The sequence below is a fragment of the Enoplosus armatus genome, chromosome 9, assembly GCF_043641665.1.
Source record: "Enoplosus armatus isolate fEnoArm2 chromosome 9, fEnoArm2.hap1, whole genome shotgun sequence".
Taxonomy (NCBI): domain Eukaryota; kingdom Metazoa; phylum Chordata; class Actinopteri; order Centrarchiformes; family Enoplosidae; genus Enoplosus; species Enoplosus armatus.
Window position 1 is genome coordinate 4,322,622 of NC_092188.1, and position 25,060 is coordinate 4,347,681.

The window sequence follows — 25,060 nt, forward strand, 5'->3', positions numbered from 1 at the left end:
GCACCTTCATCAGGTCAAAACTGTCATTTATTTATGACAAAAACCGGCAAAACTAATGACATTCCCATCCGCCTCAGCTGAACTTTTAGTGTTTAGTGCTAATTAGCAAATGTTAGCAAGTTAGTGGTAAAATTACCTGCTAAACACCAGCATGTTAGCATTTAGCTGAGAGCTTAAATACAGCCTCACAGATCCGTCAGCACGGCTGTGGACTCTTAGTCTTGTTGCTTGATGACTTTGTGAGATGAAACTGTTCATTTTCTCTCATTCTTCTAATTGCAGCTCCAGTTAGATACCCTCACGAACAATCCCGAGGAGCGAGAGCCTTAAAGCTCAGGTCTGTACAGATTTTGGATTTTGTGTGATAGTTGTTGTTTTGGATTAAAAGAAAAACATCTTACTTGTGGTCAAGGTTTGGACTTTCAATGAGTAACATGACATTTGGTTTCAATAAAAGCAGAATGTGCTGTCATATTATTTTGAAACTTCACTTAAATGTGATGCCACTGACACATTCAGAGCAAAAAGGCATACAAGAGACCTCTTTATTGAATTTATTAAGTTGTATTCAGACACTCAAAACTGATCAGCCCATCACTAGTAATGCTGTTTTACGTCATTAAAATTCATTGAGCTGGAAGAGAGACCACCGGTAAGGTTAATTATGCTACCTGCTTATAGCTGTAGGTTAGCAAGTCCAATACAGTCCGTCATATAAAATCGAAGGGCATTAATTAAAACATGATCAACACTGTGCAATGCAATAAAAGTTCCTTTCAAACATGACCATGGACCATTGCTGAGAAAAGTAACAAGACACCAGAGAGGGATTCTGTTAATAACACTACATATACCTAAAAAGACCACCACTGCTTAACATTTGACCAGTTTGTGACAAGGTCTAGGATGAAAATGAAAAAGAAAATGAAAATAAGCAGACCTATGTTGAACTGTACAATTGTTCAGAATCTCTAGAGAATTTCCTGGTGAGCTCACGAGCTCTGCAAGCTGTACTAAAGGAGGAAGAAGACAACATTGCAACATTGCACCCTATAACAACATTAGAGTATATTTTTTTTTCCACAGACTTGCGACAATGGCTAGTAGTCCAATTTTCTGTTTGTGTGCTGTTTGAACTCTATTCTAAAAACAACCCCCCCCCCCCCCTTTGATTGAGATCACCCAAATTGATGCAGGTTGCCTACTGGCCTGAACAGAAACAGAGCTGATTAACAAAGACAAGAGTTTAACATAGAACGAGTCGTACGTTCAAGTCTTTGCAACTCACAAAGCAGGATGTTCAACAGTCTTCAAGTCGCGTGCTGATTTTCTTAACACGGGACTTCTGTGATTGACTTGATGAATTTGTCAAATAGCAAAGCCGAATTTAAAAATCCCGTCATACCGGCTTCACGTTGGCCTGAAGGTGTTGGTTCCTGATGTTCCCACACTTTCCACAACTCCACGAAGACTTTGTTGTTCAATATGATGTACGGTAACGTGACAAGCCCGTGTTGCTCTACAGAAGGTTGCGCATAATGGGAAGCCAGATGTGTTTTCAGGTTTTTTTTTTCTTCTTCTATACTTCTCAAGACTTTTTTGTGTATTTTCCAACTTTTTCCAAAAGCTGGACAGTACCAAATATATTTTCCGCACTTTCCATTAGGAGCCTTGGATGAAGGTGTCTTCTTGTGTAACAGATGTGAGGAGGGAGGGATTCTTGGTTAGCAGTAACAGTCCTTTCCTGGCACTGTCTCAACACATTGATGCCTCACAACAGACAGTCTGAGAAGCCAGGCGTCTCAAGATGGGAACAATTTGGTTTTTCTTCTGATTGTGAGCGTAACTTAACCCGCACGTAGAGAGTATTCCAGGCAACATCACTTGCATCCAGTCGACCCTGTGAAGTGACAAATGAGGCTACACCTTCTCATCAGCAAATCACACTTGGAAAATTCACACACGACACAATCACACATTCACAGGTTTCTCGCTCGCTCATCTTTCTTAAATGGGGTTAGTCTGAACTGAATAAGAGATACAAATGTGTTTTTTAGGCGTTGTAGTGATACATGCATCCATTATACTGATATACACTTCTTAAAAAAAGTTTTAAAAAAAAAGAAAAAAAAAAAAAAAAGAAAAGAAAGAACATCAACAAAAAAAGGTATTAGAAATGCAGCTATACAGAGTCTTTTAGCTATTCCAGGGGAGTGAGGTTGACGGTCTGACGCCAGGAAGCCACGGAGCCCGATGTCCAGATGGGGGGGGGGGGTATGTGTGTGGGGAGGACGAGCAGGAGGAGCCGGGTTAGTTACTGCAGCAGGGACGGCTGGTGGGCTGAGCCGACTCTGTCAGGTCCACTCCCCGGTTCCGCCCGCTGCTGGCTCCAGCGGCTTGAGGCTCATTCTTGGGAAGCTTCTTTGCTGCAATGACGTAGCAACAAGGTGAGTGATGACATCAACATAACTAATCAGATAACCCCACCTATGATGACACCAAAATGTACTCTTAAGAGTAGCTTAACAGTTTGAGTTAGTAAATTACATGTACAGTCACTTTACACTTGCAGCTGATCCTGGTGCCAGTCTGCAGTGTTCATTATGAAAGAATTTAGTTTTTAGTTTTTCAGATAAACACATAACATAAACAACCATTTCCCCTTTGAGGCCCTGCATGCCCACACAGGCACTTTGCCCCGCCCTCACAGGAGAGTGATGGAGCCGACAATCAAGCACAGTCTGCTTGAGAGGAGGCCTAATTAACAGGCCAAGTAACATAAGTGAAAACACCTGTGTGGGTGGAGTGTGGGTGGAGTGTGGGTGGAGTGTGGGTGGAGTGTGGGAGTGTAGGGAACGAACAAGACATTTTACAATTGAAAATGTAATTTGTCAGCACTCTCTAGTAGACAGTTTGTCTACTGGCAACATCGTTTCTACACCTCAAACTGCATTTAAATTGTGAGATGTCAGGCCTTATTTTGCAAGAAATCTATGTGATTGCTTTATGGTAGAAAACCTGTTTTCAAAGGTCTCAGTGTCCTTTAGACAACTAAACGCCCGGCTACAACCACCAGGAGGTTACCAAAAGAGAGTGGTGAACTTGGGCCACAACACCTATGAGAACATTATGGGCTGCAACATTTAATTTCAACACATCATGGACCAACACCGGCTAAATAGTAAATATTGTATATCCACTTCCATTTATCTGTAAAACTCCAATTGGATGCTACTAACACAACCACAGTCTTTTACTGTTGTTCAAAGGACATCTGGACAGTCGGTCAGGAGATGGTTGTATCAGGGCACCAACAGTGCGGCAGCTGATAAATAGTTCTGCTTAGATGTATTTCATACGATGATACTTCTTCATATAGATAAGAATAGGAAGTTTGAGATATAAGAGATACTTACCAATGGCCATGAATATCTCATTCACGTTCATAGAGGTCTTTGCTGATGTTTCCATAAAAAGCAAGCTGTTATCATCTGCGTATGACTGCGCATCCTATGGGAGTGAAACCAACATCAGGAAATCATTGGTTAAAATCACTTTCACAACTTCAGGTCTGCATGGACAAAAAAATTAATGTGGGGGAAGCAAAGCAGGTGTGTCCCAAGTATCCAACGGACAGATTGTGTTATTCTGTCAACAAGTGTCATGAATAATAATCAGTCTGTGAATGTTTTTTGTTAGCTTCAACAGACAATAACACAACCTCCAATTTATTAGTAATTTCTTGTTCGGTTTACATTAATAAGGATTTAAGGAACACAAACCTGGAAGTCCAGTGCTCTCTTGTTTGCGAGATCAGCCTTGTTCCCAGCCAGAGCTATTACAATATTTGGACTGGCTTGTCTCTGAAGCTCTTTAACCCAGTTCTTCGCCCGTACAAATGACTCCTGGCAAACACAACAGGGAGGGGTGGGGGTGACTCAGTTAGTGAAAATAACAATAAGATCCATGTGATGGAAAGATGAGGACAACAGGAGCCAGCTATGATGCCTGGCTAGGCATTTACCAATCTTCTGATCAAGACCCAGAATAGAGAGAAGAATGAGACAAATTATAATGTCCTAAACTCAGGTATGGTAAAAAGCTGCATTTTGTAAAGTATGCTATACTGCCATACTGGGATACATGTCTGTTGTTTGAGTTCTGAAGAGAGAGGACTCTTTGTCCATGACCTTGTCTTTAAAATCTACTGTAATAAAAATTATTTTAGCAGGTTGAGTAGAAGTGTCAGAAGGTACTTCATACCTTTCTGTGCTTTACTTTTTTATAAAAGTTCAGATTAACGTAAATTACTGATGGCTTCGTCACTGAGGGGCGTGTAGCCGATAGTAATGTTGACAAAAGATAGGATGAGGGGGTAGATAAACTTTTTGCAGAAACAAGCAGTCACGGTCTATCTTTCAGGTATAATTTACATATACAATGTACTAAATCAGCTGCTGTCTTGATGGGAGCTGTTTTTATTTTATATTATGGCTGTTTTCAAATGCAATCAACATTTCAAAATCTAAAAGACAGTGAAAGGTGGACACTTACTGTTTAATATATAGACTATGTGGAGGTTCACACAAAGTCCAATATCTTCTCTTTGTAATCAGCGCATTTAATATATGATGTGATGTGTGATGTTTTTGAGGTCAAGTGACTCACGGATGTATTAAGTCTATATAAACTGTCTACAAAACACCGTGTGGTTGAGTGATGATGACTCATCTCTTAATTTGTCAAGATACCAAAATAAAGTTCTTTTTTTGGCTTGACTGCTACCAAGAAAATGTAATACGGAAACCCCCATTATCTCCTCATCACTGACAACAATGTTGTTCCACTATGGTTAGTGAAAGCAGCGTTGGCAACAGCAACCACATGACAGAAAACCTGGCACCTGACTCACCTCATTTGTTATATCATACACAACAATGGCTGCCTGGGCGCCTCTGTAGTACATGGGGGCCAGACTGTGGTAGCGCTCCTGACCAGCTGTGTCCCAAATTTCAAACTTGACTGTTGTGTCGTCCAAACATACCGTCTGAGTCAGGAAGGCAGCTGCAGGGGTACAAAGCAAAGGAACCAATGACAAATGGGCCTGTAGCTACTGAGCTACACAAAATGGGTTATTGTGAAGGTAATAATCTAAGACGAATGTTGGAGACACACACGGGAGGATTATCTGGTCGACTCAGTCCACATTTCCACATTTGGGCCTTAGTGATATCAAACTCAACATCCAAAATCTAGATGGGCTGCTGAAGCATTAAGAAGGGTGGGAATCACTCAAACATTTTTTTTTACCTTTATTTACTTAGAGATGCTTCACTGACAGCAATGCTCTTTTTACAGCTTCTCTTTTGTCGTTCTGGGGATCGTACCGGCGACCTTCAAACCTTTTGACACTTTGTTTAACTGTACCTTTGTCATGTTTGTGCCTAATCATCCAGCGTGAGCGTTTCTACTTTTTGTGATCTGTGCTGTCTTGAATTTAGTCTCCAGGTGTTTTTATTCGGCCTAAGGTGAGTCTGAATATAGAGATGCAATGGAATTTGATTCAACCAAGCGATATTCAGTGTTGTCTGCCAAAGGGCAATAGGTGTAAGCTTATGTAGATGATAACAGACTGCTTTAACCTCACGTAAGCTGCTGGACATACCAGGAAGTTCTCGGCTTTGATCGGCCATTTTCACTCACAATTCCATCTTTCATTTCATCTTCAATGTAAACTGAAAACTCATCTTTAATTTTTAGCATGTTAAACAACTTTTCTACCAATTTCCTCTGCTCTTAGTAATATTTCCTATATTCTGACAACACAAATGTTGATTTTATTGTCATTGTAATCTATTTACTAATCGGCAACTACGACTCTTGTATGTTTGTATCCTTACGATGATCATCTAGATATTCAATGCTTATTCCGATGAGAGATTCATTGCAAGTCTCTCCGTGACAAGAAGGTAAATAAAAGTAAGTCAGTAATATCAACCCTTGCATGCACGTTTGCAGGGCTGTTCAGAGAGGCCTCATGAAAATACATACCTCCGATTGTGCTCTCTTGGAATTCGTGAAACTGTCCCTTGACGAAACGAAGTACGAGACTTGACTTCCCCACAGCTGACTCTCCTAAAAGCACAAGTTTGAACTGGCAGATCTTGTTGCCTGCATTTGGCCCATTGGGTCGCGTAGCTCCGCCTCTACTTGCCATGTCACACTGTCCGGTCTCTTCCTCTGGACGCTGACGTGCTGTAAAAAATGCAGAAAATACCTAAAGCAGGGGAGAGAAAAGAAAGCTGAGTGTCACTGTCAAATAAAAAATCTGAACTATTCAAAAATCAGGAGATAATTTCGGTTAAAAAGGATGTTGTTGTGTTCATTTGAAAGTCAAGCATTTATTTTCACATTTTATTGTCTGCAACTACAAATCATGACTACGATCAGCAAAGCACTGACTGATGATTTTCTTGAATTATTTAGCTGAGGCTTTTTGGTAGCATTCATAAAAACATACAAGCAAACCCTATTTTAACAATTGGGTTTTATGTGAAAACAAGTGCACAGTCCTTAATAGAGGAATGCTGCTGCTTAACTCTATATGTTTATTACAAAGTAGAAAAGTCTTGTCCAGGTGTACAGCTCATTAATGACCTACTGTGCACTGTTAAATCAAGACCATTCTTGGTATAATCCAGAATTCAAAATATATTATACCATGCTTTATGTAAGATTTTCTGACAAAAAGGACTATTTATACTATTGAAGCACATGCTTTCAGAAATCATGGACTAAAAAGTTAAACTAAGTTGTCTGTTAGAAACTAAAATGTTTATGCACAGATGCCACTCATTGTTTGTCGAATGGGGTAAATATTCAGGAATATCAATGTTACAGTTTTGTGCTGTTGTTCTAACAATATTTCCTTTAAAACAAACAGTCCAAACCCTGAGGCCAACGTGTCACAGATGATACAATGACCATTAAGGGGAACGTTACTGTAGTTCATTACACACCAAGTCAACAAGAGTTTCACATTACCAGCCACACTTTCTTTCCTCTCCAAACAATAGTTGGTTGCTTGCCATATCTCACTCAGCAAATAACAGGTACGGCAAAAACATACTGTGTTTGGTAGATACTGTAGTGAGTGTCAATTTTACATCTGACAGTAACCCCAACATTTTGGCAACCGGTGTCACACAACTGTGAACTTCTGCTTTCAAAGTTGCCAAAGTTTCTCACCTGTACCAATTTACCTGTAGCGTCTAGAAATGACAGAAAGTTGACCAACTGGTGTAGCTGTGACAACAAACCTCCTGCTTGTAGCTTTAAGTTATGCAGGCAGATTGTCAGTGTGACACGGGTCTGGGCACATATGTGGGAAAATGTTTCAAGGTTAAGTTACAGACAGTTTTCTATCTGCCAGTGTGTCTGTCTGTAGATTTAAGGTGAATAACAACATCAACATACCAACCACACAACAGATTCTCTCTGTAGCTTAGACATTTCTCATTGCCACCAACCAACTAAACACAGAGCACCAGTCCAAAAACAATTACTGTAAACTTCGTCGAAATCGCGTTACGACACACAGTTCAACCACAAATAACCATGTTGTTGTTGACTGGCTCGAATTAGCAAAGTAATGACTGCTAGCGTTAGCAACATAGCTAACTAGTAAGTTCAAAATGTTCAGCCTAAAACCAATCTCTGCCTTTAAGAAAGCATAATTTAACCTGTGTGACGTTAGTTTCAATCTGGGTAGTATTGTACACACCAAGCATATGCACATTGGATCTGACATTTATATAGCGTTTACGTTTGAGAATGCCAAAACACAGATGATGCAGTTTTGGGTGTGTACAGCTAGTGACAGCTAGCTAACCTTAGCTGCATGACGTTCATTTAGTTAACTGCCCTATCTACCAGTGGACTAAATAAAGTCGCAGATCTTTGTTATGTCAAACGTGGGTCAACGGTAACGTGTTAATGGTCTAAACATGACGAGTGATCCCGAATCACCAGCCGCTCAACGTTAACTTACTATGCTAATTAGCTTGGCCCTTCCAGTATCGGCTAGCTAACGTTAGCTAGCCAGATAATAGACACTGGGCAGGCTAGCACAGTCAGCGAACGTTGTTTAGCTGTGGCCGTATCGGGAGGAGCCCCCCGGATAGCCATTAGCTAGCTAGCTAACACTAATATTAGCTACTCACCTACCAAATAGAGGAAGCTAGTTAATGTGAATGGTGTATCCAAGACAATATTTGTGGCACTTCACAGTGTGTCGAGTACCCAGTCAGCTACTGAAACGTTAGATTTCATAAAGCTCCGCGATGTCCCTCTCCCACTTCTTTCAACTTCCCTTTTCGCATTGTACGAACGATGATGACAGATCGTATGACTGGAATTGACAATCCGCCTACGTAGTAGTGCGACGGACCAATCATATGTTAGGATTTATTCCCAATTTACTGGTATGTGGCTTTCCAAAAAAATAACTACAAGATACAGCAATAACATACAAGACTTTCAACTGGAGACTAGGCCGAAAGAATGAATTTGTCGTAACGTTACTTCTGGGTTTAAAAAAAAAAAAAAGCAGTCGTTATATATAGATATAAAGAAATGCAAAGGATTATTCGTCATATTTGCGTTTGACAACTATCAATTACATAACTCAGTCATACAATTTACATTTACACTTCCATTAGCTTACATTGTATTATATTCACATGTAAAGTATTTTAAAAATGCCCTCTAACCGTATTTTGAATTGAACGGTCTGATGTTGCTAGGCAACGCAACTCAAACAGGTGCAGTTTACGCAGAAGAAGAATTAGGCGAGGCTAGGAAGTTGTTTTTAAAACTTTTCCCAGGTAGAGAAGACGAGTGTTGAAAAATAAAGGCTAAATGTACCTGGGTTGCCTCTGTTAATTCTCCATGTGGATTCAAGATGAATATGACGGACAGAAATACCTCTTACCGATTGAAATATACAGATAGATGTCCAAACATATCCATGGTAAGTCAGCTTTAAGATGCTAGCTAACGTTGCATTAGCTTACTCCTATTAATGTAGCTAGCTATATGGAGCGTTTCAGCTAAACTGTCCACTGTACACTGGATACTGTATGTTATTTTTTCTTTTAAAACTAGGCCGGGAAAGTAATACCTGTAGGAGACAGGGCTGAGGTCTGTTTTCAAGAAGAGACAAGGGTAAGTCCATTTATTATGTGTGTGTGTGAGAGAGAGAGAGCATTTTGACAGCTGGATGTGGGTGCTGAGTGTTTATCTATCTATTTATATACAACATCAATGTTATCTCTGGATGCTTTTGCACAACAGAAAGTATGAATATACTTTAAAGACAGCTATGAAAATGTTTCTCTCTGATATGCCATATCAACATTTTTACTTCTCAGCCCCCCACCCCTCCTGTCGTGAGGAAATTCCGCAACAGCATCCAACCAGAACCAGGAGCTATCAGAGTGCACCAAGGGAGGGCAAATGATCCAGATGTTGCCAGCACCCTGGTTCATGGCATCAGCACCAAGTCTTCCCTCACCGTGAGCACCACACATTAACACAGATACGTCCCTGTGGGTTAAAGGGGCAATAAGGAGGTTTTTGGTCTCACCTATTTTTAGATTATTGTCAATTAACCATTTAATACTCAGCTTGGTGGTGAGATTTATGGCTCTCTGTCTTTCCTAAATTGAGGACCAAAATGTCTTTGCCTGTTGGCATTTTAAGATGCTTCTAATTAATTACTTAAAGCTCATAATGCGTAATTTCTGGTTTAGGTAATGGTTCAATTTAAGAAAGTTCATTCATTTTTACGTGATTCTAACAGGGCAGAAGCTTGATAAATCCTCCCCAAAAGACCTTGTTCCAACAGAAGTTAGAAGAGCTCAGTGAGGCAGTGTACACCTCCAGACAAAAAGCACTGTTGGGCAGGTCACATGATCAGCATGTTGGACTTCCCGCGTATGGTGTGAAAACACTTAGAGGTATGTGTATCGTCAAAGCAATGCAACAACAACGATGCAAATATTTATCTACCAAAGAGAGGGTAGAAAGAGTAGGAATTGTTTTACTGAAATTTTAAATGTCTCACGCTCCTTTTTGTCCAGAGTTTGATGTGCGTGAGATTATTAACCCTTCAAAAACAGCAGAGGAGGTGGAGAGGGAAGCTCAGGAGGGACATGAGGCTTACATTCGTAGCCACAACTCCTATTTTGTTGGTAAGAAGAATGGAAACATTCATGTCATTCAAAAAGCCTTTATTGGTCCTACCAACAACTTATTTGTTGAGTTTTGTTGATCATTTGAAATGTGATGTCTGCCTTTCATCACAATACAATCACCTTGCTCTACTCCAGGTGAGCGGATTGATAGGAAGTACGACTGGAGTCACCGTGGTAAAGACGGCAGGTTTGGGATCCTCACGCCTCATTTCAATGATGGCCGTGATCTTGGCAAAACTCTCTGCTGGCTGGGGGAGACACAGAAGTAAGTGCTGAAATAAGTGGGCACACATGTTTTGTTCTTAATATCTATAAATAGGTATCTATTCAGTGTATGTCTAACTGTCAGGGAAAATAATTGCACTCATATTATTTTACCGTAGGTTTTACAATCCGAAGACTGTTTGGAAGAGATCTGGGAACAGGGAAAAGATGGCAACACAAATTGGCAAAACAAACAATGTGTAAGTTTCTGTCACACTTCTTCTGACCAATTCTGATACTTTACTAACTTATGTTTAACTTAATTAAATCCACCTTTTCAGGAGAGGAAATACCTTGAAGTTTCCACCAGATCACACCTTTGGAAACGTCTTGCCGGTGGATGAATTTGGTAGAGTTTATAAAACATCTCTCCTGGGTTACATATTGGAACTTGTGTCAGCAGATATGGCATGTCCTGAAAAGAAATACACACAGTGATGTGTTTTGACATTTTTGCCTGCTTCTTGCACAGGTGTTGGAGAAATAATCCACTCCATGGAGCCGGGACAGTACGTGAGAGGTCGAGACCGACAGCGCAGCCTGGTCAACGCAGTGCAACACCACCTCAAGAAGCTCAACTTCCACAACTTCTCCTCCCTGCTGCAGGCGTTCAGACATTATGACAAGGTACGACTGGCTTCACTGCAGGCTGGGTGATACTTTGACACCACGTTGCTGACTTATACTTTCAATCTGGTGACTATTCAACTCATGGCAGTTAAAGTAGCCTGAAAAATTGACAGTGACATTTTATTCAGCGTACAAAGTTGACATAGCATTTCCCAAACACGTTCTTTTTTATTTTTATTTCATGTTAAGAATAATCAAAGAAATCAGAGTGTCTTTTCATGTGTTTCTGTTTACGTAAATCACTAGAAAGGCAAGGGAATGATTGACAAAGAGGACCTGCAGGCAGTGTGCCATCAGTTCCAGCTGGGCGTGAGCGGACCGGTTCTGGATGACCTGATGGACTACTGTGACACAGACAAGGATGGACTAATCAACTTCCTGGAGTTTGCTAACTTCCTCAACTGGAAGGACAAGATGCCCATCAATAGTCAAGAGCAAGACATAATGACAAACGGTCAGTTAGATTTATTGTAATGTTTCAAGTTATTTACTAAGATGCTGTGGTAACCTTAAAATGGGCACGCTTTTCTAGAACCGCTCGGCTTCACATTCACATTTTTATGCATGCTCAGGTCTCAGGTCCTGAATTATAAATGCAGTTAGGTGATTTATGTTTGTGGTATTTGTACAACAACACAAACATATGGCAACAAAAGACTTAAAAGCTTTCAAGTCAGGACAGCTCCGTTAAGATTTATCAGGGTGATGCAGAGGTTACAAGTGGAGGCTCATTTTCTGGAACAAATCTCCTGCAGAGCGTCAGATCAGCTCGGCTCCGGCCAACATAGAGAGGAAGCCTTCGTCAGATTCAGCACAGCTTCCTGCCTCCCAGGCCTTGATCAAGCCTGAGGACCTGGAGCCTGTTGAGCCAGGCAGCTCCCTGAAGACCCTCAGGACCCTGAGGCGACCCAAGGCAGTCCCAGACCACTTCATGACCACCTCCTCTCTCATCGGGGCTGATGCTCCGGTCCTATCAAGTAAGTGTTGTTTTATAAACGCTAATTTAACATATTTCTATTTCATTCACTCCCATCTCCTAAACATTCTTACTCATCATGAAGTCTCTCTTTTCGTAGACAGCCGCACCTTTGGGATCCCGTCTGTGCGCTCCGATCTTCCTGCTCCACGCATAAAGAGAGTCAGCGACACTAACAACTACGGTGACACATCCACGGCTGGAGATCTTCTGCACCCGTCAGTTCATGCCCTTCAGGGTGTTCATGAGAAACACTTCTTCTGTCCCCGCACCAAGAAGGAGGTACGCACAGGATCAGCAGTATCACTGAAAACAAAACAAAATCCATACTCCGTGGTCCCTCTCTGCCCAACCTTTAATTATTTTCTGTTTGTTGAATTGCCCTTTATTTCTTATCTCTATCTTTTCCACCACCTGCCTGTTTCATATTCATCCAGTCCTTTTTTCTGGTTGGTCATTATAAGCCTCCCGCTGCTGCAGGCTGGGATCAGTGCAGTTAGATCAAGTAAAAGACAAATAGTGATACTGAGGCGCTCATCCTTTTCTTCACAGATTGCAGAGATCTTCAGGAATGTGGGTGTGAATATTTCTGAGGAGACGTTCGAGGAGGCCTGGAAGCTGGCGTCCATGAAGCATCCGGCCGGGGAGGTTTGTGTCGAGGTCTTCCGTGATGTACTCAAGGAAATAAAAGCAATGTAATAGTCGAGATGTTTTCACCGGCACAGTGTTTCCTCATCACAGTCAATCATTCTGTCTAAACAATATCTTGGATGAAAACTTTGTAGCTCCAAAATGTTTTAGTTTGATGGGAGTGTGTTTTTTGACTTAATGAAGAAGAATGGATTTCTGCAGCCAAAAATATCAATTAGTATTATTATTATTATTATTATTATTATTATCAATCAATAACTTTTTTTTTCAAGCCATGTAGGAATGAACAATCATCTGATGTGCTTACTCAGTTGTCCCATGACAGCCATAATGTACAATTTCTCAGTAACTTCAAAAACTGAACACGTTCAGTAATTCAGCTTTCTTGGATGTGAGGCACGCGCATGTTAAATCTTCGTGTTTTGGGGGGGGGGCCAGTGGAGTCTATTTGAGCTGGTAGGTGACCTAACCAAATACTAAATACAACATCCTCTTTTTTTTTTTTGCTTTGTTTCTGTTCAACTGACTCACCTTTTATTTCACACTTATTTTATCGTGATCTTTGTTATGAATCTGTTGAAACAATGAATACAGAAAGGGGACTCTCCATAAAACTGCGACAAAAATGAACCAATTTTTTACCACCAGACTATGTTTCATCATATAAGCCTTTATCTGAGGATCCTCTTGACCTATTTTTTGGATTACGGTTTTTTGGAGTGTCGCTGTTCCTGATATTTCATGAATTCGCTGGAAGCCAGTTAGCAGTTCCTGGCAGAGCACCCAACAATCAGAGGGTTATGCGAAGAGACATACTGTAGCTGCTACACAATTCTCAATATATGGACTTATTTCTTAGAGAGCATCGAGTTGCTTTCATGTGATGACATGCTGGAGAACCGAACAAGCAACTTGCTTGATGTAGTATTACATGCAGTGTTTGAAGTAGCCATTAATGCAATAAATACACGTTGCTAGAGGACATACCTGTCAGGTGCATGGGTGGGTTTTCTTCTTTGTTAAAAAAAACAAAACTGTCTTCTGAAACCAACCAGGTTAGTATTTTCTTCCCCAGCAGGGGGCACATCAGCATGCAAGTAATGTTTACTATGATTGATTCGTGTTCTGCTCTTGGTTTTGAGATCAAAAAGTTGTCTCTGTCTCGACACAATGAAGAATCTTCTGCACAAGTTATTCACTGAATGGCATAAAAAGTAAGGGAGTTTGGGTTTTATTTTATCTCCCTGCACAACATACACGAAGGCATTTTAAAGGCTTTGTCTTGCTGTCAAGTCGAAGTATTCAATAGTCAACACAAGATACGATATTAATAACAACACAACTTCAGAGATAAACATGTCAGCAAACAAAAGATGTTTTCCCCTATTACATGTCTGTTTATGGAGAATCAATTTCTCTATGAAAATGAAAAATAGAATTTCACGTACAGAAACGGTTCCTTTGTCATGTCAACATGTCACCTCTCTTTTGTTTTACGCAACGTCATCTTTTGTTTGTACACATAAGCAGCTGTGAAACAGTGTTAAATCTTCCGTTGATTGCTTTGGACTTAACAATAACAGCCGGTGTGACTGATGTGTTCTGCACCTTATCATTTGTTCTGTCAGAGTATTAGATTTGATTTCCAGGCATATTTATCTTATAATTCTATTAATCAACCTTAAAATGGGAGTCCAACAGAGATAGCATAATTAATTTATGGCTTCTCGGAGCTGAGACGCATGTAGACGTACAAACAGACATACAGACTCTCAAAGAGGTATGAGGAATTGTTTGCAATCTGTTTCGCTAACAAGATTAATGAAACAGGTTGGCACGCAGCCTTGACTGATCCACACGTCAGAACATTACAAAACAGTAATATAACTAATAAAAAAAACCATTAGCATTTTGTATATTCACCACTTGTTTTTGTTTTCTTGTTAATTTCCATTAAACCGAGTGATGCACACGCGTGGTAAATTGTTTAATGTGCTCTCACCATATCCATGAGCATATTGACATGTGCTAAGCTAACCGCACTCATTTAATCTCATTATGACTCTGTGAGATGCTCCACTGGAACCAAAAAACCCCCACGCAAACTTCCACAGACCACACATTACTATGCAGGAAAATTAGAATAATCCTCAGCGTGTTTCATTATGCATGAATTAGCGGCCGCTAATGACAGAATCCTCTCTGTTTGTCAGATATGTTGTCAACATTAATAATATTGCAGCAAGCTTTAACAGAATGGGATGACACGCGGCATTCACGAGCCTGTCAGACATGATGTTTTTGACAAGTGTCATGTTTCTGGCAGTGGCCGTGGGCTCAGACACAGGCTGCATTTGAGTTTGTTAAACGGGTGGAGAATTTTCTGGTAGAATTTGTCATTCTTGCTTGCAGCGATGCAATACAACTATTTTCACTTGGTGTAAGACTCGATTCATAAAGTTCTTGCTTGACAACCGTGTACCAGAACATACGCACCTTCCTGCTTATTATGGCAAATGGATTATCTTGTACCAAGTTGCTTGTTAACACAAGTACCACAACACAAATATATTTGGTCCCTTATATGTTTCATAAATCACATGCGGAGAATTCAGTGAATACAAGTCGAGATGAAACGAACGAAGCCTTTTTAGATCAGATCCCTGGTGGTAATATGTGCAAAACAATACAAAAAAATCTATTTCTTTGTATTTGTGAAACAAAACGTGTGCTTAGGTAAGCTTGAACCACCCTATTTCAACCAATACTATGATGACATAGAAATCCGTCATACAGACACTCTCGAAACGCTGTTTCATCTCGACTTTGATGTTAATGCAGCGTCTGCTGTTACATTAGCCTGTCGATGTCGAGGTGAAATGTTGCAAGGTTAGGGGCTGTATGGAAATTATTAGGGGAGAGTAGGGGAGGGTATTTTACTTATGTCATCCTAACTAATATGGTTCATAGTTACTTAAATAGTTCCACAAAAAGACAACTTTAATTTGTGGCACAGTTCCTGAAGGTGCATTTTCAGCTCTGCACATGATTAAACATGTACTATTATTGTATTTTGATATGTTGTGAAGAGGATTTTTTACAAAGTGAAACATAAGGCTCAGCCCCCCCCTTACCACCCCAATCATTTTTATACAGTCCCTTAGCTTATCAGTGCAATGTCTGATGGTGGAGTGTAGGTGAGATCTCATAAGTATTGATTGTGAGTTGGGGTCGGGCAGATTTCCTGTGTAAATTAAGAGTCAGGGAACAGTTGATAACAGTGTTATAATCACGCAATTTATTGAATAACATACTCGTTTTAACAGCGTCAAAGTTCTTGTCCTTGGAAACAGTGGTTTGACAAAGATCAAGGTCCACTTACCAGCCTTTTCTGGAACTTTCAGCAGCATTTAATGGTCTTCCTCAGACTTCTCGGTTGTCATGGAGATGGCTCAGTGACCATATGCAAGCAGCTGTTGTCACGTGGCCAAAGTTCCATACTTACTGTGGGTCGGGTGGTGACAACTGAGCCATCACCACGACAACTGAGCAAACTCCATTTGTGAAGGAAGACTGAGATGTGGTTGAAAGCTCCGGAAAGAGCTACCTGACAGGAGTCAAGTTTTTATTGTTTTGGCAACACAGATATCTTTTTAGCAAGAGACAGTTTAAAAGACCTCATCACTCTGTTTATATACTGTATCTAAGCTAGAAACACCTGATTCAGAGGACTTGTTGTACAGTTTGCTGTGTCACTGTAAAATCACTGAAGGGGGGGCTTTAAAAGGCATCTGAGGAAGGTGGGTTCATTTATAAAGTTCTGAGGGTCTCAGTTGTCTGCACAGCTTCAGCGCTTTGGCTCTGGGTCCCATTTCATGTAATAGACAGTCAATCTATTCAACAATCAATCTGCTGCTCGCTGTGCACGCGGTCCACTGTCAAGCCGTCTTTTACGGATAAGCAGAAGTAAAGTCAGCTAATCACTACTCCCCTGCTGCGCCCTGATGGACTGACAAATGGCCCTTGCAGGGTTGAGTCAAATCACTCAGCCTGTTTCCAGTGCCAGTGCCAAACAGTCTTGACCGTCCAGTCCGGAGAGGCTCCCTTCGTCAGCTCCCGGTGGAATCTGGAAGGAAAGGGGGCAGACGTGTTTAACAGGAGCTAAGGTAGTTTACTCTCATTTTTAACACGAACAGCTTCCACAGACTGATGTAAATCATGCGTGCCCCTGTGTGTGAAGAGCTGCAGAGGAGCATCCTGAACTCTTTAGAGTAGTACAAGTGTAGACTAAGTTCTGCTTCTTGTCTCACCTTGAAAACAATGAGGTGAGGATTCTGAAAATGGCTTCCTTATCCTGCCAAACTGCCAGCCTTTGGGATAACATTTGAAGTGTAACCGGCTTTCTCAGAGGGGATTCTAAGACCTGAGACAATAGGAAAGAGAATCTGGCTAAAACTAGATAGGTGGGCATTAGGTAGAATAGTCACACCATGTGGTCCAGCAACTAACAGGATTACTGATTGGAAATGGAAAGAGGCTTTGACTGTTACATGCACAGAGTGAAATTATTTCCCCTTTCTGTTACAGTGGCAAATCACATCAGTGGTTCTTTAGACCCAAAATCAGAACAACTGAAGTGATGCAGCCAAAGATCCTTTTCAGACATATACATAACATGAGTGGCTTCTTCTACCTGTTGAAGTGGTGGAATGGGTGACCGTTAACGTTAGTTCAAAAATGTTATACAAACTGATAGTCTGACATAAACGTAAAATGTCAGGGTGTTTCGTTTTATTAGTTGAGACACATTTATAGATTGCTCTTAATAAGGCGACATGCTTTAAATTTTTTCTCATTGCACGTTTAACCTTTTGCTGCTTTACGTTAATCTGACGGCATTCAATTCAGACGTGTGCCGTGTTGAAAGTGATAGATAGCTTTCGTGACTTTCACATTAAAAAAGGACTTGGGGGAGGGGGGGGGTTTATTCAAAACACACAAGACCCACATGTTCAATCGTCGCCACATTTACGTAACGAGGTGCATGAAAGGGGGCGAATAAGTCACTACTTGAGCTTCACAGTGCACTAACCAGCATTGTGTCTCAATAATAATGAAAATATTTGCCACTTTGCCTCACTGTGAACCTACAGATGTATTACAGAGTCTCTTGCTCCGCTTTTATTTACTTTTCTTCCAATCGGAACTTATATAACACAATAATATTTCTTACTTTAAAGTGCATCAGTCCTCCAGTGAAATAAATACATCACTTTCACCATTTCCCCAAGTGAGGCATTAAATATTAGATGGACTCTCATCCACCCACACGACACTTTGGAACATTTCTCCAAAATGATGCTTTCCACATATATTTGAAAAACATTTAGCAGTCAGCTGGTTCTGTTACCCACCAAACAAAAACAGACATGCCATATGTTGAAAAGCCTGCAGGTAACTTCGAGCGTTTGCCAACATATAATAATCCCTCAAAGTAAATATTTGTACCTTTTTAATTGTGCTTCAGCGTGCTCTATATATGGAGAAATAAACCAAACAAGAGATTTTGGCTCACAACATCCAAGCAAATGAATGATCAAAAATGAGCTTCAAGCTAAGAGTCAGCACACACTGCATGAGATAGATGTGAACATGTCAAAGCTGAACCATTGTAATCCATGCTTTTAGACGCATGGCATGGTTTGCTATGTGTGCAGACGACAAGCTGATTCCTTACTCATAGACTGCTGTCGCTATTTTCTTCTGTGGGCCGCCGTCTTCACAGGCGGCCACTTTGAAAATCCTCGTGCCCTCGGGGTCATCGGGGCCTTCGTGTGTTGACAAGAACCAAAACCTCATGACGACGAAGCAGAACTTTCTACCTGCGAGGAAAAAGAGAAGAAACCAGAGACCATCCAGCAGATGAGTTCACGTTTCACAACCACACCTGAGAGCTGTGCGTTATCTCTACAGGTGATCCTCCTCCAGGTGCAGGGAGGGTCACATCGGCACAGTGTGAAACAAAACACATTACGCTGGAAATTAAAACGAGAATGAGGTTCCAGCTCTGAGTCCATGACGCCTTCATCTATTTCAAGAAGTACTCTGAACTGGTTTGCTCTGGTTTTGAAAGACCTCACCTGACCAGAAGGGAGACCCTGCAACTCAAGTGTCCTGAAGTTACTTCTTGCACATGTAATGCATGAGGACTAATCGCACAGAAACTCACCGTATTGATCAAAGACGACAGACACGTCCTCCGGCAGCATAAATACAATATCATCCAATGTGACGGCAAGCTGCCGTCTCTGAGCGTCGGTGAGAGACCTGCACCTCTTCTCAACGTAGTCTATCATCTGAAATGACAAAAGAGATCATCAAACAAAAACAAACTGATGGTGATAATTAATCCTCATCCCAATAAATGGACTATTTGTGATCGTTAGACACTAGAATCTGGACTTCCATACTGCTTTGAAGGAGGAGAGACGCTTTTGAAAGTGACCAAAATGCCCCCAAAAGGGTCTAATTTATCAGTACATGTAGGTTATCATAGCACTAACAGGCTGTGAAAGCTCAAACATTTATCTGTCATTTGAATATATCTCCCGCTTGTGTGTGTGAGTGTACAGTACGAGCACGACTTGTTACCTCATGGGACACTATCCCCACCAGCCTGTGGTATCTGCCACTGGACATCATGCTGGAGACGTGGACCAAAGCCTGGGATGGACGAGGAACAACAAGGCGGTTTATTCTCCTGCGTCATTGGTGGGTGATGTTAGTCCCCCTGATACAGATGTGTTAACTGAGGCATCTCATTCAAACCAGGCTCGGGACATGTGTCTTACACTGACGCTGGGTAATAACTGGCTAAATGAAATACATAATATTAGAACTCCCAGAGAAACGTCAGGCTTTATTATTGAAGTCTTACAGCCTGAAAGGAGATTTATGAGGTTCATTCTTAAGTTAAATACAGTAAAGTGACATTTTCTAAGTTGCTGTTGAGATACATCATCTTAACTTGTTGGGGATGTTTTCATCCTTTTATATTTGTAAATGATTTCGTCTTCTATTATGTTTAATTTCAATCTGCAGAATCACAGGAATCTTTAGCTCCATGTGACACAGGAAGTGAGAAAATAAATGGGAGATAAGAGGCCTTCTATCAGCCACATCTGGACACATGTTACTGCTGCAGCTGGTGGTCAGTGGTTACCTGCTTTACTCCTCTGTCAAACTCCACACAGTTGAAGTCTAACTCAAAGTACAGATCGATGAGATACATGATGACTTTACACCGGATCCATGTGATCGGGTCCGGGATGCCGACCACGGAGATAGCGGGCTGACCACCGGAGACCCGCGGCGGCTCGTCGGCTCCAGGCTGAGAGCTGAACAGTCTGTGTTTCTGACCGGCGAACACGAACCTCCTCCGGGCCGCCGCTCCGGGCTCCGCGGTGAAAGGACGCGCAGGACGCACACACCCCCTGGCCCACTGCCGGTGCACTGCCGGCTGCTCGCTGCAGGTCGGGCCCCTCTTCCAGGCGCAGACCCCGGGTGAGCAGGCTGCGAGGCCGCCGAGCTCCCGGCATGCAGCGAGGCTGGTGATCCGCTGCATCAGAGCGAGGAGGACGCAGCGTTTGAACCACGATCCGGGGCCGAAACAGCCACCATTGCCACTGTTGCCTTTTGTAACCTTACGCAACTCACCCCCATGCTGTACCCATAATCCTTATCGTGCTCACGACGTACACACACATGACTGCTGCCTTCATGCGCTGTTGGAAATGCAGAAACAATCAGGTTCTAGATATTTAGCTTTGGTTTTTAACTTCCACCTCTCAGTTTGGAAGTTGTCTCTCTGGCTTTGGCTTTGTCCGTTAATTATTAATAGCCCATTTATGTTATTTTCTATGAATGTATTTTATATTGCTTTAATCCACTAACAAAGTGCTGCTGCTCATTGTCAAAGCTGCAACTGAAATGAGGTTGTGGAGGTCAAATATTAAAATGGACAATTGGCATTTGACATTATGCGCGAGTACAAACAGATTATTATATACAGATTATATACAGATTATATACAGATTATAACAGAGATTGTAGAGTTTGTGGGGGCTGTGAGCTCTGACAGGATGACTCGTGCTCCACAACATAAGCTTTACCAACAACAGCAGCCTAATAAAATATTATTTACAACCTTTATATTGTTGTTTAAGTCTGTTTTCTTTCTAATTTCCAGGTGATAAGCTGCTTCTAGGTCGCTTTTATTTGCTAATCAGAAATGTGTGTTTAGCAAAGCCATATAAAATATTTTCCCAGAGCACGTAACTGCATATGGATGCCTTATTTTACGTGTTTAGTCCCACACTTTTGCATTTAAATCAGCTGCATGCTTCACGTGTTGTCTCCCATGCAGCAGGTCTAAAATGAAGTCAAACAAAAGCTTTCAAGGGACAATATTTGTACTGATTAAGTGTTTTCTCTCTTTATGATGGAGTAACTTACAGGGAGCACTTGAAGGCAGCAAAGTGGCTTTACTGACAGGATCCAGCAGAGGGAGACAAATATCCACTTATCAGCCGCGTGTCGCGTGTGTGTGCGTGTGTGTGCGTGTTATAAAGTATGAGACAACTAGAAAACAAACTTTAAGTGTGTCTGAGCGTGCATATATTATTAACATAATAAAACACACACACACACACACACAGACGCAGTTGTTCCTACGGGCCAGCAGTTTCCGCCCAGGCTTTGTTTTCTGTGCAGGTGCCTAAAATGATTGTGCGAAAATGTGAAATTTGATCATCAGACCAACACATCGTGAAGTCCCCGGTGGTCTCGGTGTTTACAGGTCAGCGCCGTTTTCCCGTCGCGCGCTCTCTCCCCTCCCCGCACTCGCACGCACGCACGCTGCAGACACCTGCGCGCGGCCCCGCCCACCTGAAGTTCTCCACAACTCATTTTATTTATCAATAATTAGCAGCGCAGCACTTGGTTATTACACGGAAACCTTTCCGGGATGTATCAGTAATTATGTGAGTCAGCTGAGATGCTTTTTACATCTGCGAGTGTGAGTGGAGCAGAATATTAACGAGTCCACACTGGGCGGGATTATTTGTTGGAGAATCTGCAGAGAAACACGCCAGCGAAGAAGAGTGAGACTGTTTATTACTCCACAGTCAGGACATTTAACCAGGAGAGAGTGAGAGGGAGGACAAGAAAGCAACAGAGAGTAAGAAAGAAAGAGATGCTTGTTTTCACATGTGAGTAATTAACATGTGATCTGTCTCATGAAACTCTCATATCTGCATGTATCTGGATTCACAATGCAAACGAGAGAGAAACTCACTTTGTCCTTTGGGCCCCGAATCAAGTTTGAGTGTGAAATCAAACTTATATATAATGATACAACCCACAAACTCAAGTTAAACGCCTTTAAAAACAGTCCAGCTAAAGGGCACCGAGGTCGCCTCCTCTGCAACAGGAGTTCACACTCTCTTCAAGTACAGACAATATATTCCTGACAGATATTCCTTTGTGTTAATATCTTTAAATGTGACTGCGTTAAGTTAAACTGAGATAATAATTAAGGGATTTAGCATTTATGCCCCAAAATGATGTTCCTGGCAGTGTGGCTAATTCTTTAGCAGTTGGACTGTTATCTAGAGAACAAACGAAACAGAAAATATAACTGAACACTTTAATAAATGACGAGATAAAAACATTTAAATGTACAGATGTTTGGCGCGTGGCACTGGGAGGGAAATGGATTCATGACCTCAGTAGTTCTAAGATCCTGTGAAGGTTTACCTGCTGCACCCACCGCAGGACCCCCCTGCTGAGAGCCTCTTACACCTAAATGTGACTGAGCGTCATGGAGACGGTGTGTGTGTGTGTGTGTGTGTGTGTGTCTTCGTTGGGGCTCTTTCCTCTGCTGTGCCACTGAAAGGCACTGTTGTCCACAGCTGAACTGCTGGGTAACATCCACCGACAGGGATGAAGACGTCGCCTTGAACAAACCTCCAGAGTGTGTGAGGAAGGTCATGGGTTAAATATGGAGCCTGGTTAAGACTTAAGACTCAATAAGATATGGTGCTCTGGAATATCATGCACTCTGCTTTCCGCTGACAATCCCACGATGCATTTACAGACGTGGAAATTACAGTTGTGTGACACTACACCTGTCAACGACGTCCAAAATCCCAATTTACTGCTCACTATAAAGTGAACTACTGAGCGTCTATTACACAGGGAGTGGTGAACAAGTGATTTTGGATGCAGCCTATGTTTATTCTTTTCACATTTTCCTCTAATCTAATGTAAATCATTGTCCTTTTCTCTCTAAAAATGTAATCAGAAAAGAAAAAAACAACCCAACCATGTGTGCAGCCTGCGTCATTTCTTTGTTTTAAGGGTCAGAAGCCACAAAAGGTTGGGAAGCATTCTGGCAACGCACATAATAAAAAACTAACTCAACGTATTTCATGTCTTTTCCCCACAACTTGTTTGTTATGATTCCAATTTTCCGTCTTTTTTAAAATGTTCCATTGTGTGAAGCGATAATGGACTCAAAAGAGCAGATTTCAGTTTTTGTCTTTCTTCATTAACAGGTTTATAAAATAACTTCGGTCAACTTTTCTGCTGGAAAAGGATGGCATGTTAAATCTAGGGGGGGAAAAAAAAAAAAAATGCTGTTTTTGTAAATTTGAATTTAATCTGGGCTACAGGTATTGGATTTTGCGTCTGCTGGCAGGGAGCCACACACAATAGCAGGCACAGGTGTTGACCAGGAAAAAAAAAAAAGAGAGAAAAGGGAAAGGCAGAAAGTGATTTGAATTATCATCGTAGAATGCGTTTGGCATCTCTGCAATGGAAAGAGCTTTAAATAGTGCCACAAAGTTTTATGTAAAATTGATGCATGGATATTTACAAAATTTGTTTCTCCATTTCTTTTCTCTCTCTCTCTCTCTGCTGAAGGTTTTTTTTTTTTTTTAACTAACTCTCGATTTCAAATCGTGCAGCTTGTTGATCAAGAGCGCCGATATCTTTGACTTGAGCGTGGGGTAATGAGAGAAATTAGCACAAATGCTCTAAGTAATAGTTCCTGATTTTTTTCACTCACAAATTATTTTTCAACTTGTTTTTGTATCTATGCATAAATTAAAAAATCTGCTGAAATTTATTATTCATCTGAGATGTGATTAATATGCAAAATTATGCAAATTAAGATGCAATTAGGCTCCAATTCTCTAGTGGAATTTTCCATTATAATTTAATACAAAGTAACAGAGTAATTGGTGTCACGTGTAATTACGGTTACTCAAGTGCACTTTCAGGCATGCAAATGATTTGCTATATGTTGGTTATCCTATGCAAATGTACCATGTGGTGTTTTAACAAGTTGAGGAGAACACAATGGCTGCGTGGTTACCCAGTGGGGTTGGAACAAGGTAAAGACACCAGGGTGTGTTTCTTTCAAGTGAGAGGGAGTTGGAAAACTTTCAGCGCTCAGATTATCACCAGCGAAGACTTCCAGTTACTCTTTCCTTCTTTGTGAATTTTTGATGAATTGTGGAGAGGCGTTCATCCATCACCAATCCATTAATGAGAGAGAACTGTTTTTGGATGTGACGCGGGGACTCGTGCGTTTCAGGGAAAGGAGGTGGTTTCCAGCGTGAAACTGTTGCTTCAGTTGACACACCAGAAGTATCGCACCACCTCCACCTCCACCTCCACCCCTTCTTCGACTCAGTCACGGCTTTGTGTGTCTTCATTACAACTGCGCCCTGTTTGATCAATGACACTGCAAATGTCACAAGCGATCACAAAACATTATGCGCGGGGTGGGGGGTGGAGGGGGTGGGGGGGGGCAATTACACCGCAGCTCCGTGTGGCAAACTTTGCAGTCGGCGGCCGAGCGGAGAGAAGAAAAGCGATTATGTAATTGATATCTATTTAGATAGAATGAAAGTCCTGAGAACGCTCGGAGGGAGAAATGTCTCGCAGAGCAATTCCTTCTTGGGAGGCAAATTGATTTTAAATTGTTACATGGCTGGTTACATGTCCTGACATCTTGCTTTGCTCGCTCTCGCTCTCTGACACACACACACACACACACACACACACTGGCATTAAAAACACACACACACACACACACAGATACACTCACTTGTACACAGACACTCGTACAGACACACACCCTCTGCTATCTGTCTTGTTCATGATCAACGCTCTGAACAAAGACATCCTCCCTCCCTCCTCCCCCATCTTCTCCCTC

The 25,060-nt window shown here is 41.5% G+C and overlaps 3 protein-coding genes across 3 annotated transcripts; 1 reads left to right on the plus strand and 2 right to left on the minus strand.

Moving 5' to 3' along the window:
* Nucleotides 1–540: 540 nt before the first annotated feature.
* On the minus strand, nt 541–8,365 carry rab5ab (RAB5A, member RAS oncogene family, b). Its single transcript, XM_070911562.1, has 6 exons — nt 8,227–8,365; nt 6,052–6,277; nt 4,913–5,064; nt 3,783–3,905; nt 3,417–3,510; nt 541–2,426 (listed from the first exon to the last, which is right to left on the minus strand). Exons 2-6 carry the CDS (start codon nt 6,215–6,217, stop codon nt 2,311–2,313), a joined length of 651 nt encoding a protein of 216 aa, XP_070767663.1. The 5' UTR covers nt 6,218–6,277; nt 8,227–8,365; the 3' UTR covers nt 541–2,310.
* Nucleotides 8,366–8,935: 570 nt separating this feature from the next.
* Nucleotides 8,936–12,825, plus strand: efhb (EF-hand domain family, member B). The gene is made up of 13 exons (XM_070912616.1): nt 8,936–9,031; nt 9,166–9,225; nt 9,432–9,575; nt 9,863–10,019; nt 10,143–10,253; nt 10,392–10,521; nt 10,640–10,720; nt 10,802–10,869; nt 10,993–11,147; nt 11,397–11,604; nt 11,906–12,127; nt 12,227–12,408; nt 12,679–12,825. The coding sequence occupies exons 1-13, from the start codon at nt 8,963–8,965 to the stop codon at nt 12,823–12,825; spliced, it is 1,734 nt and encodes a 577-aa protein (XP_070768717.1). The 5' UTR covers nt 8,936–8,962.
* Nucleotides 12,826–16,066: 3,241 nt separating this feature from the next.
* LOC139290644 (m-AAA protease-interacting protein 1, mitochondrial) lies at nt 16,067–20,489 on the minus strand. The gene is made up of 5 exons (XM_070912482.1): nt 20,000–20,489; nt 19,429–19,500; nt 19,007–19,133; nt 18,515–18,659; nt 16,067–16,903 (listed from the first exon to the last, which is right to left on the minus strand). The coding sequence occupies exons 1-5, from the start codon at nt 20,399–20,401 to the stop codon at nt 16,819–16,821; spliced, it is 831 nt and encodes a 276-aa protein (XP_070768583.1). The 5' UTR covers nt 20,402–20,489; the 3' UTR covers nt 16,067–16,818.
* Between the last annotated feature and the right edge of the window lie 4,571 nt (nt 20,490–25,060).

What these genes read in the sequence shown, in the direction of transcription:
- rab5ab (XM_070911562.1), bottom strand. Translation starts at nt 6,217, where the DNA reads ATGGCAAGTAGAGGCGGAGCTACGCGACCCAATGGGCCAAATGCAGGC. An exon ending in CCAAGAGAGCACAATCGGAG is followed by an intron (nt 5,065 to 6,051) that starts GTATGTATTTTC and finishes GTACCCCTGCAG; the next exon opens with CTGCCTTCCTGACTCAGACG. An exon ending in TGTATGATATAACAAATGAG is followed by an intron (nt 3,906 to 4,912) that starts GTGAGTCAGGTG and finishes TGTGTTTGCCAG; the next exon opens with GAGTCATTTGTACGGGCGAA.
- efhb (XM_070912616.1), top strand. Translation starts at nt 8,963, where the DNA reads ATGAATATGACGGACAGAAATACCTCTTACCGATTGAAATATACAGAT. An exon ending in ATTGGCAAAACAAACAATGT is followed by an intron (nt 10,721 to 10,801) that starts GTAAGTTTCTGT and finishes CCACCTTTTCAG; the next exon opens with GAGAGGAAATACCTTGAAGT. An exon ending in CTTGCCGGTGGATGAATTTG is followed by an intron (nt 10,870 to 10,992) that starts GTAGAGTTTATA and finishes CTTCTTGCACAG; the next exon opens with GTGTTGGAGAAATAATCCAC.
- LOC139290644 (XM_070912482.1), bottom strand. Translation starts at nt 20,401, where the DNA reads ATGCAGCGGATCACCAGCCTCGCTGCATGCCGGGAGCTCGGCGGCCTC. An exon ending in TTGACAGAGGAGTAAAGCAG is followed by an intron (nt 19,501 to 19,999) that starts GTAACCACTGAC and finishes CGTCCATCCCAG; the next exon opens with GCTTTGGTCCACGTCTCCAG. An exon ending in ATAGCGACAGCAGTCTATGA is followed by an intron (nt 16,904 to 18,514) that starts GTAAGGAATCAG and finishes CTTTCCTTCCAG; the next exon opens with ATTCCACCGGGAGCTGACGA.